The sequence below is a fragment of the Triturus cristatus genome, chromosome 3_1 (assembly GCF_964204655.1).
Source record: "Triturus cristatus chromosome 3_1, aTriCri1.1, whole genome shotgun sequence".
Lineage (NCBI taxonomy): Eukaryota > Metazoa > Chordata > Amphibia > Caudata > Salamandridae > Triturus > Triturus cristatus.
This window is the reverse complement of record NC_140583.1, coordinates 337,139,420-337,156,869: the sequence shown is the minus strand read 5'-3', so window position 1 is coordinate 337,156,869 and position 17,450 is coordinate 337,139,420. Positions and strand designations below refer to the sequence as shown.

Below are 17,450 nucleotides of genomic sequence, written 5' to 3'. Positions count from 1 at the left end.
GCACAACTCCGTTAGACCACCACAACATTTTGGAATACGGGATTGACCCAGGACTGCCACTGGTAAATAAAATACAAGTACGTCGATGTCCGCGTCTTTGCCATCATTTTCTGCACAATAACTCTTTTTGTTTCGCCTCAACCCCGAGTCTATCCTCAGTTCTGTGCTTGTAATTTTGAGCCTGAACATTCGAACCCTTATAGGATACTCAAAGCATTCCTTGTTCTTCAGTACTGGCTGAATTTTTTGACAGCCATCAAGAATAACTTTTGAAAGTCAGGCTCCACCCTAAATAAGTCTTAATTCACTAAGGATTACTGTATTCTTCCCGCCTGGTTATGCGTGATAACTGCCTGAAAATGCAAGAACCCATATGCTTATCTGTCCTTATGTACATGCTAAACAAACAAACTTTAAATTGATTGGTTGTTCATTACTTACTTAGAATTTGCTCTTTCTGGCTCAGTATACAAAAACTGAATAGTTGTTCTCCTTCTTCTCTTTTCCTTACCCCCTTTTCCTTACTTCCTCTTTTCTCAGATATCTACATCATCATGTTTGCTTGAAGACTGACACATTACTTAATATGTTTAAAGGAAATAACCCAGACTTACGGATATACTAGGAAGGTATAGCTAAAATGTGCAATAACGAAACTCCATATCAACAACAACGTTTTTTTTCACATACTAATGATACATCACAACCCCAATTATGCTACTGTTTTCTCATATACCTCATATATCTAACGTTGATTACCAATATATTTCACAAACAATAATGCTTGATTACCAGAGCAGTACTAACAGTAACTTAATACTGGCATGCCAGCAGGCGGAAACTGCTAAACGTCAAAAATGTCAAATTTGCTAAACTTTATAATCTCCCTTCAACACTGAAAAACGCGTCCTTAATGTCTTGAATTGTATTTTTATCTTTTCTCCTGTTACACTGTCTGTCTCACATCGTCTCTTAGGACAGTCCTCTCTCATATTCATCCTGGTCACTTGCTCCTGGATCTTTTTAGAACTTTTAGTATTTTGCACTCCTAAAAATATCCTTATTGTCCTCACTCCTGAACGTCTTACACTGTGCACTCGTGGTGTGCTACATCAGGCTGCTCAAATTACATTGACTCATATTACCAAATTACATCTTTTACAGCCTTGAGAAAGCCCTGGTCCTATTGAGCACTTAGGGTGAAACACCTGTCGGCTGTTGCACTAGCAACAATGTAACTCAAATAATATTCTGGAAAGGATGTAACCTATATGTTTGATCAAGAAAAGAATATAAAAAGAATAAAAAATAGCTTTTCACAAAAAGGAAATTGGATTTTTTTCTTGACTACCAAAACACAAGCTAAACAAGGAGCAGTATATGCTCAAAAACATTCTGTATTGCTCTTGTGTCCCACTCTATTTCTCCTGGACTCTGCTCACTGTAGTCTTACAAGTGCCAATTGGTGCACTAAGTATTAGTATTTAATATATGTGCCCCTGTCTGCGTCCATGTATGAAATCTTTGATGGCAGCAACATTCCAACTAATAATTTTCCTCTATTTCAGATTTGGGACAGATTAAAATAATGCTTACATGTGATTTTGAATGCAATGTAATGTGTTATTTATAACTCTGTTTAACAAAGAGAAGTGTTTATTCCTGACAAGGGGTAACGCTGTTTAGTTGTTTTGAATGATGAATGGCTGATGGCGAAGCAAAGATGAATGGCGTATGAAGGAAAATTGCCCCAATTAATAATAGAGGCAACATGTGGCTAGCCCTTTTCAGTTGAGATGTGCTGGAAAACACTGCGTATGTTCTAGTTCTACTTCACACTTCACCTCCCGCTAAAGTAAGGGTTAGTCTATGTCTTATCAACAGCTAAAAAGAATTCTGGATCTTTCAGAAACATTTGGGAACTAAAGAGAAAAAGAATGCCAGCTACTTTAAGGACATCATCTGAATGCAAGCCCCATAAATCAACGATTGTAGACAATGGTTTCAGAATCATCTGCAGAAACAGGCATTCTAATATAAGTCCACTCTTCGTTGTTGGATATTTTGATCAATATGAATTTTGGATAGCACTGAAAGGGCCTGATGCAGAAAAGTAAACTTCAATATGTAGATCTATTCAGAAGTAGATATACTCCTACGCCTAGATTTTGACCTTCCACTTTTTTGCAATTCAACCTTTTGAAGTGAAGGTTTACACCTTGATGTAGACTTACATTTTTAATCCCCGTCTAATGAGAGGAAGGTGCCTCCCACAACAGAATGTATTAATATAATATTACTATTAGCAACTTTTTAGCTGCTGGTGGAGATCTCCACCACCGGGGTTGAGATCTCCCTATAAGAAAGTATCTGGAAATTGAATCAAGTTAAATAAATAAGCAAGTTAACATATTTTAATGCAAAAATATAAATAGATAATAATTTTAAATGATAAACATTAACTTGTAACTAAAAAAATAAAAAACATGCATTATCTCCTCAAATTAAATTTATACTAAATTATGACAATTATTTAAATAACAATTTCAAAATAAAAATACTCACCAACACAAACGTTTTTATTTGTGTTTAATTTGTAGTAAAGTTTGTTAAAAGTTGTGTAGTTAATTCTTTTAAATGCATTTTATATTTGCAAAATAATTTAAAACTTTCTTTTTATTAAAGTAAATGTACTATTACTATTTTTTTTTAAAGAGTACATTCAAAAGTGTATTTTGTGAATTGCAAAGTTGTTACTCTTTTGTAAGTCTGTGTTTTGTATTTTCATGCTCCTACCAAAACCATTCCTTAATTTACTCCACCCATTTTGTAGTAGTAATTATTCTCTATTTTCCCTAGCACTCCCTTGGTTGTCCCACATTTATACATTTAACATGAAAATGAATGCCTATGTATGGGGAGATTTCAGCCACTATCGCAGAAATCTCCTTACTGAATAGATAGAAGAGACAGAGAGTAGATCTCCACCTATAGGTTTCCAAAGTACATTTTGTAGAAAATAAATAGTACAATTGTAATACTACTTTACATACTCCAAAATACATTTCGTGAATTAAGCCTATAGTGTTTACTATTAATACATTAATGTATTAAAATTAGATTACAATTACAATATGCCAAGCAGTTTTGGAAGTTTGCCACAGATTTAAGATTTCCACAAAGTTCCCTCAGCACCCAGTGTTGTGTTATATTGGTTTAATATCCACTTTCAAATGTGATCCAAGCAATTTACCTTATTTACAATGTGTATGTGAATATCTTTATGTAAAACATTTAAAAAATGTATTAAAGTTTCAATGTCCTTGTGTAAGTTTAACCTGAAGGCCAAATGAATTGCAGGACATTCTGAAATTGCCCCCAAATGCATTTGAGAGACTGAAGGCCTGACGTGGCACACCAACCACATTGATCGCACTGATCATAAAGTTCAAATTCAACAGTGTCACCATCTTTCCAGCCATCATGCTAAGCCACCCCTCCCCTCCTAAATCAGGTGGCATTCTCTGCTGTGTGTCAGGGAAATACAAAAAGAACACAGGACTTTTTATGTATACATTAACCTAATAGCTGGGACCAGAATCGGCTCAAAGAACCCTAACACCTTCAAAGCCTTCTTGCCAAGACATAGTCATCCTAGTTCAGTCTGGCAACCCCTTTTATGAAATATATCTGTCTGGCGAAAGAGTGTGGTGAAAGTGCAAAGAAACGAATTATCTGTCATTTGTGTCAAAATACAACTGTTAATCAAATTGAGAGCCATGGACAACAAATTGCATTGCTTGAGGGTTTGGCTCAAGAAGAGGGAAGGCCCGGAAAACACATCCTCCTCAATCTAGTCAGGCATCCAAAAAGCTTTCCACTGAGCAATGGGATACAAGCCATTGCACAGTGGAGAGCTTCTTGGATTTCAGAACTCATCTATAATTTAAGTAGACAGGGATTTTAATTTTGTTTCAGTGTAGTTCGAAGGCATTGCTGGTGCGCAGTGACATGGTATTGAAGTGTCCTGAGTGTTAAACGTTTCTCTAATTTGTTCCGTTTACTAATGAATTCATTTTATTTTTTTAAAGTTCTGTTTTTCTATGGCAAAATGAAGTGATGGTATGCCTAATTTCGTAAGGATTAAATTAGGGATGATCTATCTTTCAAAACTTGGAAGAAAACAAAAATTACACAAAACACAACAATTGGGGATTTTGCAAGATCTGAGAAAAAAAGTACCCAAGCCTATGCGCGAGTTACAAAAGTAAAATGCAGTACAATTCCCTAAAATAAATGTGAAGCTCTCTCGATGTCATCAATAGATATATTCCATTTTAGTTTTTAAAAAAGGTTTTAGACATCAAATACCCACATGTAAAAATGTGCTGAGGAAGTTAATGCCATTTCATGAACAATAAACATCTTCATTAGTCATCAGTTAACATTCAGGTAGATAAAGGGATCATGTATGCACTGACTAAAATTACTTCTACATTTGATATTAGATTGGTCCCGCTGAGGTGATGTTTACATACTGAAATATGCATACCGATCAAGATACTATTTAGTAAAATCTCATAATTAAATCCATATTCACTGAGCCTGATGAGTTAACGAGAACACGAGGATCAATATTTGCATTTTATAAACAAGTTCCTTCTCATATGAAAATAACTACCCCCGTAGGAAAAGTTCAATCAATCAATCAATCATAGCATTTGTTATGTTAAACCCACTTGTAAAGCGCACGGTTACCGGAGGTGTCCTGGCGCTAATGGCGCAAATCCCCCAAGAGCATAAATGGGCCAGGAGATAGATAGCTAAGGATAGTCTTTATAAATTAAAAAGCCATGTTTTAAGCTGTTTCCTAAAGGTAAGAAGGCTAGTGGAATTCCTCAAAATCCAGGGGAGGGCATTCCATGCCTTGGCGACACCTGTTATAAAGCTTCTGCCCCCCCATGAGACTTTCTTCATGGGAGGTATAACCACCATTATGGCTCCTGAAGAGTGCAAGGTTCTCTTAGGGGCATACCATTTAAACTGGTTGACCAAGAATTCAGGACCATGCTGTGCTTTGAAAACTAAGCGTAATGACTTGAATTGTACCCTTTTCCTAATGGGCAGCCAATGTAGTTTTCGTAGTTCTTTGGCTACAGATACAATTCTAGGAGTGCCCGTCACCAATCTTGCTGCCGCATTTTGCAGAATCTGCAGTCTGTTTAGGTGCCGCTCTGCCGCTCTAAGATGTTTAAATAGAGCCCATTGCAGTAATCCAGCCACGATAGCACCATAGAGGAAACAACTATTCGCAGGCTGTCTTCTGGCAAAAACGGTTTAATCTTTTTTATCATCTTAAGAGATAGGTAGGTGGCCGAAGACGTAGCCTTTATCTGATCTTCGAAATTCAGTTTATCATCCATCATTATACCCAAGTTCTTTGCCTTTCTTTTGGGTATAGGGAGACTGCCCATGTCTTGTGGCCACCAATCAGGGTTCCAAAAATTGGCTTTATTGCCAAAAATGAGTACCTCTGTCTTTGCTCCATTTAATTTCAGACAGTTCTGTAACATCCAGGTTTTAACTGTTTCCATACATTCTTGAAATCTTCTACTCATGTCTAATTCCTGTCCTGGTAGAAGAGACACCACGATTTGCGTATCATCTGCATAAGATGTTAGACTAAAACCATGTGACCTAATCAAAGGAGCCAGAGGTGCCACATAAATATTAAAAAGGGTATGACTGAGGGCTGATCCCTGTGGAACTCCACAAGGAAGCAAAAAGGCATTGGAACAAAAGCTTCCCAGCGACACTATTTGTTTCCTATTTGTTAGGAATGCTTTTAATAGCTTCCACGCCTTTCCCCTTACCCCTGCCTCTGACAGACGGTCCAATAACAATTTGTGGTGGACCGTGTCAAAGGCCTCAGACAGGTCCAACATTATAAGGCCTGCCTCACCTCCCTGATCCAGGGCTTTCCTAATTTCTTCCGTCGACTTTATTAAGGTGGTCTCCGTACTATGTCCTGCCCTGAAGCTGTATTGTGTAGGGTCAAGTACCCCATTTTTATAGAGAAAAGTGCTCAACTGAGTGTTTATTTCTTTTTCAACTATTTTTGCAGGTAGCGGGAGACGAGTGATGGGCCTGTAGCTATTTGGATCTTTTGCGTCGAAATTATTTTTTTTCAGAAGAGGGAGTATTGAGCCCAACTTCCAGATGCTAGGAAAGTCACCTGACTCAAACATATTATTGAATATTGGTGTCAATGTCATAGCAATCGTGTCCAAGGCTAACTTGGCCACTGACACTGGACATGGGTTATAAGGAGAACCAGATTTGGCCGCACTTAGTAACATCTTAGTAGCACTAATAGCAAGTGGGTCAAATTTCTCTAAGGAGGGCCTTACTTCTGTACCTAATTCTGCCTCAGTCACCATTCTTTTTGGGGTGCCTTGCGGCAGTTGGTTAAAGGCTGAAAAAATCACTTCCACCTTATTTTGGAAGAATTTAGCAATATCTTCAGCCATTTCTTGGCTTGCGTCCACCTCTGGTTTAGTTGGATTTGCCAATTTTGCTACCTTTTTATAGAGTTCTTTAGACAAATGTTGTGCTCTATATATTTGATTTGCAAAGAAAAACTTCTTTGCACTTAATATGGCCTGTTTGTAAGTAGTAAGGCTTTGTTTATAGCTTTCTTTATCTTTTACCTTGTAATATTTTCGCCACTTACGTTCCAGTTGCTTACAGGTTAGTTTTTGCCTTTTTAGTTCTTCTGAGAACCACAGTGACGTTGGTAGTGCTCGTTTAGGATATATCACTTTCTCTGGCACTAGCTTTTTACAGGCTGTGTCCACCCAATTGGTGTATAGTCTAGCTGCATCATCTACATTTGTTTGCTGAGATTGTGCAGTGGATATAAGCAAATCTTGTAGTTGGGCACCCACCAATTTATCCCAGGCCCTTATTTTTGATCTGCTTAGGCCTTTCCCTGATTTTGTGGTGGTCATCTAAGATGGTAATTTCGAATAGGATTCCCACATGGTCAGTCCAGACCAATGGGAGCAGTCCGGTATGCTTAAGATGAGGATTATTGGAAAATATCCCATCCAGTGTATGTCCTGCCCTGTGGGTTGGTCCGTTTACTAATTGAGTCAAGTCAGCACTGCTCATTAAATCTAGCAATGCTTTAGTGTCAGGGTCCTCCGACTTTTCCAGATAAAAGTTGAAATCTCCCAAAATGGTGAGATATTTGGAGCATAGTCCTTCTTCTAATAGAGGCCCTACCATAGTTAGGAATGATCTCCTTGGTCCTGGAGGTCGATACATTAGACTTCCTTTAAAAGAATGGTGGGGTGATAGTTCGACATTGAAAGTCAGTGCTTCATAGCCTATGTTATTTTTTGTCTGGAATGTAATTTTTAGCGAGTTATGGTAAATTATAGATAGCACCCCACCTCTCACTGTAACTCTATTTAATGTAAAACAGTGAAAGCCAGGTGGGGTGGCCTGTACTAGGTCTGGCCCTGACACCTCATCGATCCACGTTTCCGTAATAAAAGCTAGTTTTATCTCTTGCTCCAACAGGAGTCTGGCACATTCAACGCTATGCTTAACTAGTGATCTTGCATTCACTAGAAGACATTTAATTACCTCCACCATGGATTCCTTCTTACTGAACCCTTGAAATGGCTTCTTATGTGCGCTATGTATGATTCTGTCAAACACTATTTTGGGAAGTGACACTTGGCAGTGTGGACAAACATAAGTAGTAGTTGGGGGTTTAAAGTGACATAGGGTATTCCTACACTCTGAATTCCCTCTTTTTGAATTCAGAGTCATCAACTGATCTCTTGAGTACCTTATCCTTATATCACTAAGCATTGGGGAGCGTGCAGCATGCCCGGCCATCTCCGGGACGCTGACGGGCGCAGATGGGTTTGTCATTGGCGCGCCTTCATTTGTAATGAGAATGACGTATTAAGTGTCAGCAACTAGCCTGCTAACTTGTGCAAATGGCCGCCCGCACTATCAAGGCGAAGCCTCCCCTTCCGGATGCAAGCTCTGCCCCCAAGCACGACTATCACCCAACTTTTAAAAATATTAAAAAGAAATAGGAGCAGTAAGTAACACCCAAGTTGTTTTAAAATGTCAGAATTAAAATATAGCAGCAATAGTTATGTTACGAGGTGTAGCCTGTCCCAAGCTATCTCCCGGCTCAAGCCTCAGGAGAATACGCGCTGCGCATCCGCGTCGGCGCGCACATTTGTAATGTGAATGACGTATTAAGTGTCAGCAACTAGCCTGCTAACCTGTGCAAATGGCCGCCCGCACTATCAAGGCGAAGCCTCCCCTTCCGAATGCAAGCTCTGCCCCCAAGCGCGACCATCACCCAACTTTTAAAAATATTAAAAATAAACAGCAGCAGTAAGTAACACCCAAGTTGTTTTAAAATGTCAGAATTAACATATAGCAGCAATTGTTACGTTACAAGGTGTAGCCTGTCCCAAGCTATCTCCCGGCTCAAGCCTCAGGAGAATACGCACGAAGACAATCGAGTAGTGCGATTTGTAAAGCGCACTACTTACCCATGAGGGTCTCAAGGCGCTGGGGGGGAGGGGGAAGAGGGGAATGCTGCTACTGCTCAAAAAGTTGAGTTTTTCTACTAATTTAATCTGATTACATTTGACTTTTCTTTGGAAGAAAACAATCAAAACCTTTATTAAAAAATGATGATGAATACTTCCCCCAGAAGATATTACATTTCTTCTCAAATTTGTATAATTTATTTCAAAGGTTCAATTAAATATTCTTGAACCAAAGTTAAATACATGTTGAAAAAATATGGACCACAAAACTTGAAATGCTCTATTATTCACATCATCCAATGGTGCTGAGACTCCTGGTACAATGAAGAAGACTTTCTTAATCTCTTTATTATACTTACAAAGTTAATAAATGCAAACAGTAGATCTTACCTATCAATGGCACTGAATCAGATGTTGCTGGCATAATCTCTGCTACTAGCAGCATAAAGACAGTTAGGGACAAAAGTACAGTTATTCCTGAAATCAAAAAGAAAAAAGGGTAAATTCTGACTGACTGAAAAAGCAAATCAATCTATGCATCTAACAATTTACTACTGGATTTGAAAAGAAATTGTCAACCAGGTAATATGCTTTTCTTGAGCACCTGTGATATAATTACAGAGTTTTCTGCTTTGTGGTATAATTGTGATGTCCTATTTTTTAATCATCATTTTGAAAAAGATAATAGAAAATCTGAAATATGTCAATTTTCTAATCCAAACTTTAGAAAAACATTCAAATCACATAATCTTGAGAAACACACTCATTCAAGTCAAACTGTGAACTAGTGCTCCTTAATATAAGTTGCCTTTGTTCCTGCTGCAGGGCAGCTCACCTTCTTCCCTCAGCCACTGAGAATTAAATATCAACAGTAAGTCACTGGTAAAAGAAATGTGTATGGGTGGAGTTAAGGCATATGTTAATTGTAGAAAGGGACCTTTTTCATCTAAATAATAAGGGGAGGTGCTGTCTTTGCACATAATACAAACCACACACTTTTGAACTTAAAGCCATGTCTTATTTAAGTCTGAAATCTAATTAATAAAAAGGAATCCGCAAGGGAACAATAACATGACATATAAGATTTTAATTGTATGTGTTGCGTTCTGGTTGGTTGGACACCTTCCCCTTTTATCCATTATTCATTGTGTTATTGGGTTGTTCTTGATATGCGCAGGAATCTCGCAATGATCATTGTGTTGATACATCAAAAACAGCACAGAAAGAAGATAGGTGTGTTTTGCCAAAGCTGTCCATTGTTATCTCTGGATCATGGATAGTTGTTGATTTATCATCCTTCAACATCCATTCATAGGAAAGCACTACTAATTTATTAAAGAAAGACAGTCATATATTTATACAACACGGCAATATTCATCAGCTTCATCTTTTGTAACATAAATGAGATGCAACATTTGAGGGTGAAACCGCGGACGTCAAGCCTGTGACCTATCACAGTTATATTCAGCAATGCTGAAAGGTTACAAAGGTGAGATCTACTCTGATAATGAGTCCTGCTATTATATATTGTAAGATCAAACAGCAGAGTGAAATACCAGCGCAGGTACTACTGATGGACGTAGGTGTGGCAACACACCAACAAAGTAATGGAAGAAATGCTTGAATTAAGCTTATCAGCTGCCAATCACTGGGCCACTTTTTAGCCCATCTTTGATGGCTGACTGTATCTCGCTCGAACAGGGGCATCCAGTCTTTTTGTACTAAGAGCAACTTATGTTCAAACAAAATCATCCAAAGCTGTTTTTAATATATTTTGCTGTAAGAGTGACCATATCAGACAGGATTACAATAGGGGCCAACCTATGTAAGATTACTAATTGTGATCACCTCAGTGCATTAGGAAGGGTTGCCAGCAGTAATGTAAAAAGGCTTTGTCAATTTGGAATTCCAGTACATGGGCAAAATATATCAGCATTGGCTTCAATGTCCCTGGTACTAAGGTACTAATGTTTAGTAATACGTCTCCACAACGCAATATGATTAATCAATCAAATGTTAGTTTTTGGACATTCAGCCATTTTTCTCCAAAAGTCAGTTTAGGAGTTTTGAAAATACACACATTTTCATCTCGAATAGACAATCAAAATTTGGGTTTAGCTATATTAAATGGACAAAAGACTAGGCTGCACACAGGCGAGCTACTTACAGATAGATGGAGAGCTAACAGTGGATCACTAGCTACTCACTGAAGAAGTCTGCTCTAGAAAGACACCACCACACCCAAATCAGTCTTTGTGCTGCCTTTACACAAAGAGCCCTGTCCCTACTGGCAGGCAAAGCCTTCTCCAGATTGTTAAAAAAGCAACCTCAGAAATGTATCTGCCAATTTAGGTCTCATTGGAAGCTTGAGTTCCATGGCAGTGAGCACGATATTCATGTCTTGGTATACCTATCACACTAATGCCAATTGTTTGAGGTGGCATTTCAGTTTGTCATTCTTCGTCCACTATGCTTCTGTAGACAGAGACAAGCCATATGCAAACCAGTTTTGCCTTAATCTAATAAGAACAGTAGCCCAAATTGCCAGGCTAGATCCTCTCCAAGAGGAGGTGCAACCAACACCAGACCTGTTTTGCTATCCGTTTTTTGTATAATCTTTATTGGCACAGAAACATACAAAATCTGTGGTAAACAGGCATCTTAATAACAATCCTCATAATCCCCCGCACCGCAATCTACCCATCTACACCTGATATAGTTATTTGAGTAATAACATGTCACTGAGAAACAGTCAAAAGATCAAGTTTATACCTTCCTAGAGATGATCCTGCCTTCAGTATACATCCTTGGTTTTTGGGCTCCTGACACACCCACTTAATCCAGTTATCATAATATCCAAATGTCTAGCACATTATGGCATCACAATGTAAGATAACAAATAGCACTAATCTAGTGTTGTCTAGTATCGGGTGGTTAAAGTAAGTCAACCAGCATTGAATCCCATGCCAACAGGGCATCTTCCAGCCTTGTATCCCTCCTATATTTGCGCATACGCCCCTCCTCAGCCACAGCCCACTCGGCCACATCTCTCACCCACACTCATACCTTGGGGGGACACAGGGAAAGCCAATAAATAGCAACTAATCTTTTTACCAAGACTAACCCCAATACTAGGAATTTCCTAATCAGAACCTTTTTTTACGGACAGGGAGTAGACCCAAAAGACATTATTTAGGATCCCTCAGGATTACCCAATCTGTGGCAGGATTCAGTCAGTTTATCACGGTCTGCCAGTGCATGTCTGATGTCCGACATCCCCATAGTATATAAAGAAAGTCTGCCTGCCCCGTGGAGCATCTGCTAAATCTCGCATTAGCAGTGTTTTTTTGCACTTCTGTTTTCACTGTTTTCCACTCATTATCTGTTATTTGTTCTCCAACATGTCCTGCCATTTATCCTGCTCCGGTAATATTCCATTGGGTACAACCTCTTGTAGCACCCTATATAGTAAGGAGATTATTCCCCTGCCTCTCACCATTTTCAACAACATGACAAGTGTATTAGACTTGCGAGGAGCCTCACGAAACGAGGGCAATATCCTGTGAGCAGAGGCCACTGTCATAACGAACTGCAAGCATTGCACTTGACCCAGATTAAATGTTTCCACTGCATCCTGTATCATTATAAATCTTTTATCTGGGGAGAGATCTCATAGTGTAGTATACCCCCGCCCACCATCCATCCATCGCCATCGTCATCATTATTTAGAGGAAGAGCTCCAGGGACCATATGGCGTTATCTGGTACATAAGACGCACGCCTAATCATTCGCTTCACAGTCAATTCCCAAGCCTTGCAGACCTAACTAATCTCATAAGGAGCAGTCTTGGGGAGTCTCGCCCCCAGCATTCAGAACTCCAGAAGAGGAGTATCTCCATAAGTACCATGAGGTAACCATTTTTCCCAGTTGCCCCCTCGTCAAACCAATGCACTTCATGTTGTGGCAGGGCCACAAGATAATACAGTTCCAGATCAGATAGTTTCGGCCCCCCTCGGTTCTAAGGATATTTTAGGGTTGACAAACATAGTTTTTTCCTCCTAGATGCCCACAGTAATTCAACTATGAGCTTGTTAAGTTCCAGAAAGTACTCTCTGGGAATATCAAATAATGCACCCCGGAATACATACAGGCAACAGGGCAGGACCACCATTTCCTTAATGCCACCCTGCCCATTAAGGGCTAGCGTAGCGTGTTCCAAAATTTAACTAAGATTCGAAGATCATCAAAAACTCTGCCTATATTCAGGGATATAAACGTCTCCACCTGTTGTGCAATTTGTATACCTAAATATTGCGTGCTCACGTTCTACCATGGAAGAGGTAAGTGAGGGAGCTGACTTCTATGAGCCTTTCCCGGAACACCCAATGGAAACAGGTTCGATCTGGAGGGGTTAACATGGAGTCAAAGTAAGTCCCAGAATTTCCCCAATGCCGCTAATAATATCGGGACAATCTACTCCGGCTGCCTTAAATATATGTAAAAGAACGATGGATTTAACCCAGATCTCTTGACTGGGGGAGAATGTCTGCATTGTCAGCATTCCGTCCATCATTTGTTTGTTGTAACGCTTTTCGCCCTAAGTGGGATGGGTATTCCCAGACGTGGGACCCGTGCTCACTACGCCACTGGAGTCAAGCTATCCTGGCTGATGACGGCTGATAGCCAGAAACCGGTCCTAGGATGCTTGATTCCGGTCCAGGGAAGACATGGCTTGGCAGTTCGGGCTGGACTGTTCCCATGAGGCACAGGGTCAAGACTGATTTGCATATGGCCATGTCTGAACTGGGGTGGCGTAGTGGGCAAAAGAACGATGGATTTAACCCAGATCTCTTGACTGGGGGAGAATGTCTGCATTGTCAGCATTCCGTCCATCATTTGTTTGTTGTAACGCTTTTCGCCCTAAGTGGGATGGGTATTCCCAGACGTGGGACCCGTGCTCACTACGCCACTGGAGTCAAGCTATCCTGGCTGATGACGGCTGATAGCCAGAAACCGGTCCTAGGATGCTTGATTCCGGTTCAGGGAAGACATGGCTTGGCAGTTCGGGCTGGACTGTTCCCATGAGGCACAGGGTCAAGACTGATTTGCATATGGCCATGTCTGAACTGGGGTGGCGTAGTGGGCAAAAGAACAATGGATTTAACCCAGATCTCTTGACTGGGGGAGAATGTATGCATTGTCAGCATTCCGTCCATCATTTGTTTGTTGTAACGCTTTTCGCCCTAAGTGGGATGGGTATTCCCAGACGTGGGACCCGTGCTCACTACGCCACTGGAGTCAAGCTATCCTGGCTGATGACGGCTGATAGCCAGAAACCGGTCCTAGGATGCTTGATTCCGGTCCAGGGAAGACATGGCTTGGCAGTTCGGGCTGGACTGTTCCCATGAGGCACAGGGTCAAGACTGATTTGCATATGGCCATGTCTGAACAGGGGTGGCGTAGTGGGCAAAAGAACGATGGATTTAACCCAGATCTCTTGACTGGGGGAGAATGTCTGCATTGTCAGCATTCCGTCCATCATTTGTTTGTTGTAACGCTTTTCGCCCTAAGTGGGATGGGTATTCCCAGACGTGGGACCCGTGCTCACTACGCCACTGGAGTCAAGCTATCCTGGCTGATGACGGCTGATAGCCAGAAACCGGTCCTAGGATGCTTGATTCCGGTCCAGGGAAGACATGGCTTGGCAGTTCGGGCTGGACTGTTCCCATGAGGCACAGAGTCAAGACTGATTTGCATATGGCCATGTCTGAACTGGGGTGGCGTAGTGGGCAAAAGAACGATGGATTTAACCCAGATCTCTTGACTGGGGGAGAATGTCTGCATTGTCAGCATTCCGTCCATCATTTGTTTGTTGTAACGCTTTTTGCCCTAAGTGGGATGGGTATTCCCAGACGTGGGACCCGTGCTCACTACGCCACTGGAGTCAAGCTATCCTGGCTGATGACGGCTGATAGCCAGAAACCGGTCCTGGGATGCTTGATTCCGGTCCAGGGAAGACATGGCTTGGCAGTTCGGGCTGGACTGTTCCCATGAGGCACAGGGTCAAGACTGATTTGCATATGGCCATGTCTGAACTGGGGTGGCGTAGTGGGCAAAAGAACGATGGATTTAACCCAGATCTCTTGACTGGGGGAGAATGTCTGCATTGTCAGCATTCCGTCCATCATTTGTTTGTTGTAACGCTTAAATATATGAAGGCATCGTCTGCATAGAGAGAGACCAATTCTGTGGTCCCTTCCACAGTATCTCCCCAGCCGCGCATCACAGAGCGCAAGTGACTCACCAGGGGTTTAACCGCCATCGCAAACAATAATGGAGATAATTGGCACCCCTGTCTAGTTCCCCTTCGAAGGTGAAATTGTGGGACAATGTTTTACCAACTTTAAACCTCGCCACTGGTTCCCTATAAAGCAGCTGCACTCATTTAAAATATATCTCCCCCACCCCAAATGTATGTAAAACCTGCCATAGGTATTCCCAGGATAGTGTGTCAAAGGCTTGATCTATATCGAGTTGAGCCAGATTGCAAGGCTCCTCCCATATAGCAGGTGTGTGTAGAACCAGCGCTAGCCGTCATAAATTGGACAAAGTGTTTCAGTGAGGGATATATCTGCATCTGTCCTCGTGCACCAATGCTCGCATGTGGCTAAGTAACCTTGTGGCCAGTAGTTTGCTGAGTATCTTAGCGTCTATGTTCAGCATGAATAAGGGGCCAATAGGAGGGACCTCTTTAATATCTCTGTCAGGTTTGGGCATCATAACAATGATCGCCTCTTTCATTGAATCAGGCAGTATGACCCTCTGTAGTGCTTCTTGATACACTACCAGCAGTCGCTTCACCAGGAAGTTAGCTTTCTTCTGCTACATCAACTCCCCCAGGGGCTTTAGAGGTTTGGAATGCACAAATTGTTGACACAATTTCTTCTTTGGAAAGTGACGCATCTAATTGTGTTTGTCTTCCTCCGTCAAGCTAACTATCAATATATCTGCTATGTATCCTGTTACGCTATGTGTAGAGGCAGTGCACCGTTGCGCATACACCTTCTGTAAGTGTTCCACAAAAATATCAATTATGCCTTGTTCAGGTGTCACCTCCCAACCACTGGTGACTTCTGAATTTCAGTGCAGAGCAACATGGCAAACATTCTACAGGCCCTATCTCCTTCGCATACAGGCAATGTCTCTATGCAGTATGCCCAAATTAATAAAGCCTCTCCCATGTTTCCATTCTCTCAACTTTTGAGGGGGCACTGTCATCTCTTCCTCCAACAGCGTTGGCTTCTTTTCATGTACATCTAACATATGGGTAAGTTGCCACCTTCATAGCATCCCACTCTGGTGCTTGAGCAGCAGTACTTTCTCAGTTTTCGTTAAAGCAGTGGTCTATTGTCGCAAAAACAGACTGCACAAATGAGGTAATTAAGAGCTGCAGCCTTCATCCTCCAGAGTGGGACACTCGGGACCCTCTTATTAGTCCTACAAGGGAACAACAGTGGGGAGTGATCCGATATATAGTGCGCCAGATAAGATATGTCAACAATATCATGCACTAGGTGCTCTGTCCGGAAACAATAGTCAAGCCTACTGTATGTCCCAGTTGCTGGAGTGTAACAGGAGTAATAATGTCACAGTGGATTGCGCTCCCTTCATACATCTCGGAGGCTAAGCCCCTGCATTACTTCATGTAAAGACCCAGTCATTCCAGGTTTCATGTCAGCCCGTGGGCGGGGGCATTGTCAAGCTCGCCATTGAGCACACAGTTGAGGTCCCCAGCCACAATCAATTCTGGCCCTAGATGGTCAGCTGCTGCCCTCATTATTGCTCCATAGAAACCTAAATCTTCTGTATTTGCGGCAAAAATATTTATAGCGCCCTGGAATACAACATACCACACACTAAAACATAATGACCATCTGGGTCTATTACTACTCCTGAGGCTGCCAGGAGCAACCCACACCAGCACCCCTCTTGAATAACTAGAATAGGAGCTAACAAATACCTGGCCTCTCCAGCACTTATGTAGTTACCCTATGCAGTCTCCCCAGGTGTGCATTTCTTGGAGGAGGGCAACTGTCCAATACCGCTTCAAATATATACGCACTCTCCTCCTCTTAACTGGCTGCCCATGTCCTCTCGTGTTCCAGGTTACCCATTTCCAACTCTGATCCAATTATTACTTGGAATAGATAAAAACATACTCTTTCCTACCCAGTGATTCCTCCCATATCGCATGGTAATGTCAGAGATCCACTTACTTTTGTATCTAGTCAAGGTAGAGCCCCCTCTGTACCCCTAAGAAACCACATAACCAAGAACCAAAAACATGTCGCCCCTCACCTTGGCAGTGCGTTCAAACAACATAAGCCTACTATACCCTCCTCCCTCCCATGGAGGTCTAAGCCTTAACCTCTACATTGCATTCCATTGAGAGTCCAGCATCACACCAGCGTGGCAAAGCTCAATGTACTTGAGCTGCGCCCACGGGTCATAACCCTCTATCCCGCCTGTCTACTGCTCTAAGAATCTGCCAGCTTCCATTAAAACCATTGAAAAAGGAGTAGCATCATCCTTAAAACATAACACAATCATTTTCCCATTCCAGGAGCATATTGTAAATAAGTGAACAAAAAGTCATAAATGACAACCCGCTTCCCCCAAATGCAGGATGCCCAGCCCCTCTAAAAACCAAACCACATCTTTCAGCAGAACCAGAAGCACACATTACAGTCCTCTCATCACTGACCGCAGCAGTTCAGATCATCATTCAGGCCTTTTGTCTCATGTAGCCTTGATCAAACAGTAATCAGCAGAACTTGTAGGGCCCAGGGCAAGCCACACCCT

At 41.4% G+C, this 17,450-nt stretch overlaps 1 protein-coding gene across 1 annotated transcript in view; it reads right to left on the bottom strand.

Annotated features, from left to right (window-relative positions):
- CHRNA7 (cholinergic receptor nicotinic alpha 7 subunit) overlaps nucleotides 1–17,450 on the bottom strand; it is a 402,919-nt gene that overhangs the window by 51,520 nt on the left and 333,949 nt on the right. The window contains exon 8 of the mRNA XM_085644057.1: nucleotides 8,979–9,065. Within this exon, the coding sequence (XP_085500183.1) occupies nucleotides 8,979–9,065 (87 nt within the window). The remainder of the gene's footprint in view (nucleotides 1–8,978; nucleotides 9,066–17,450) is intronic.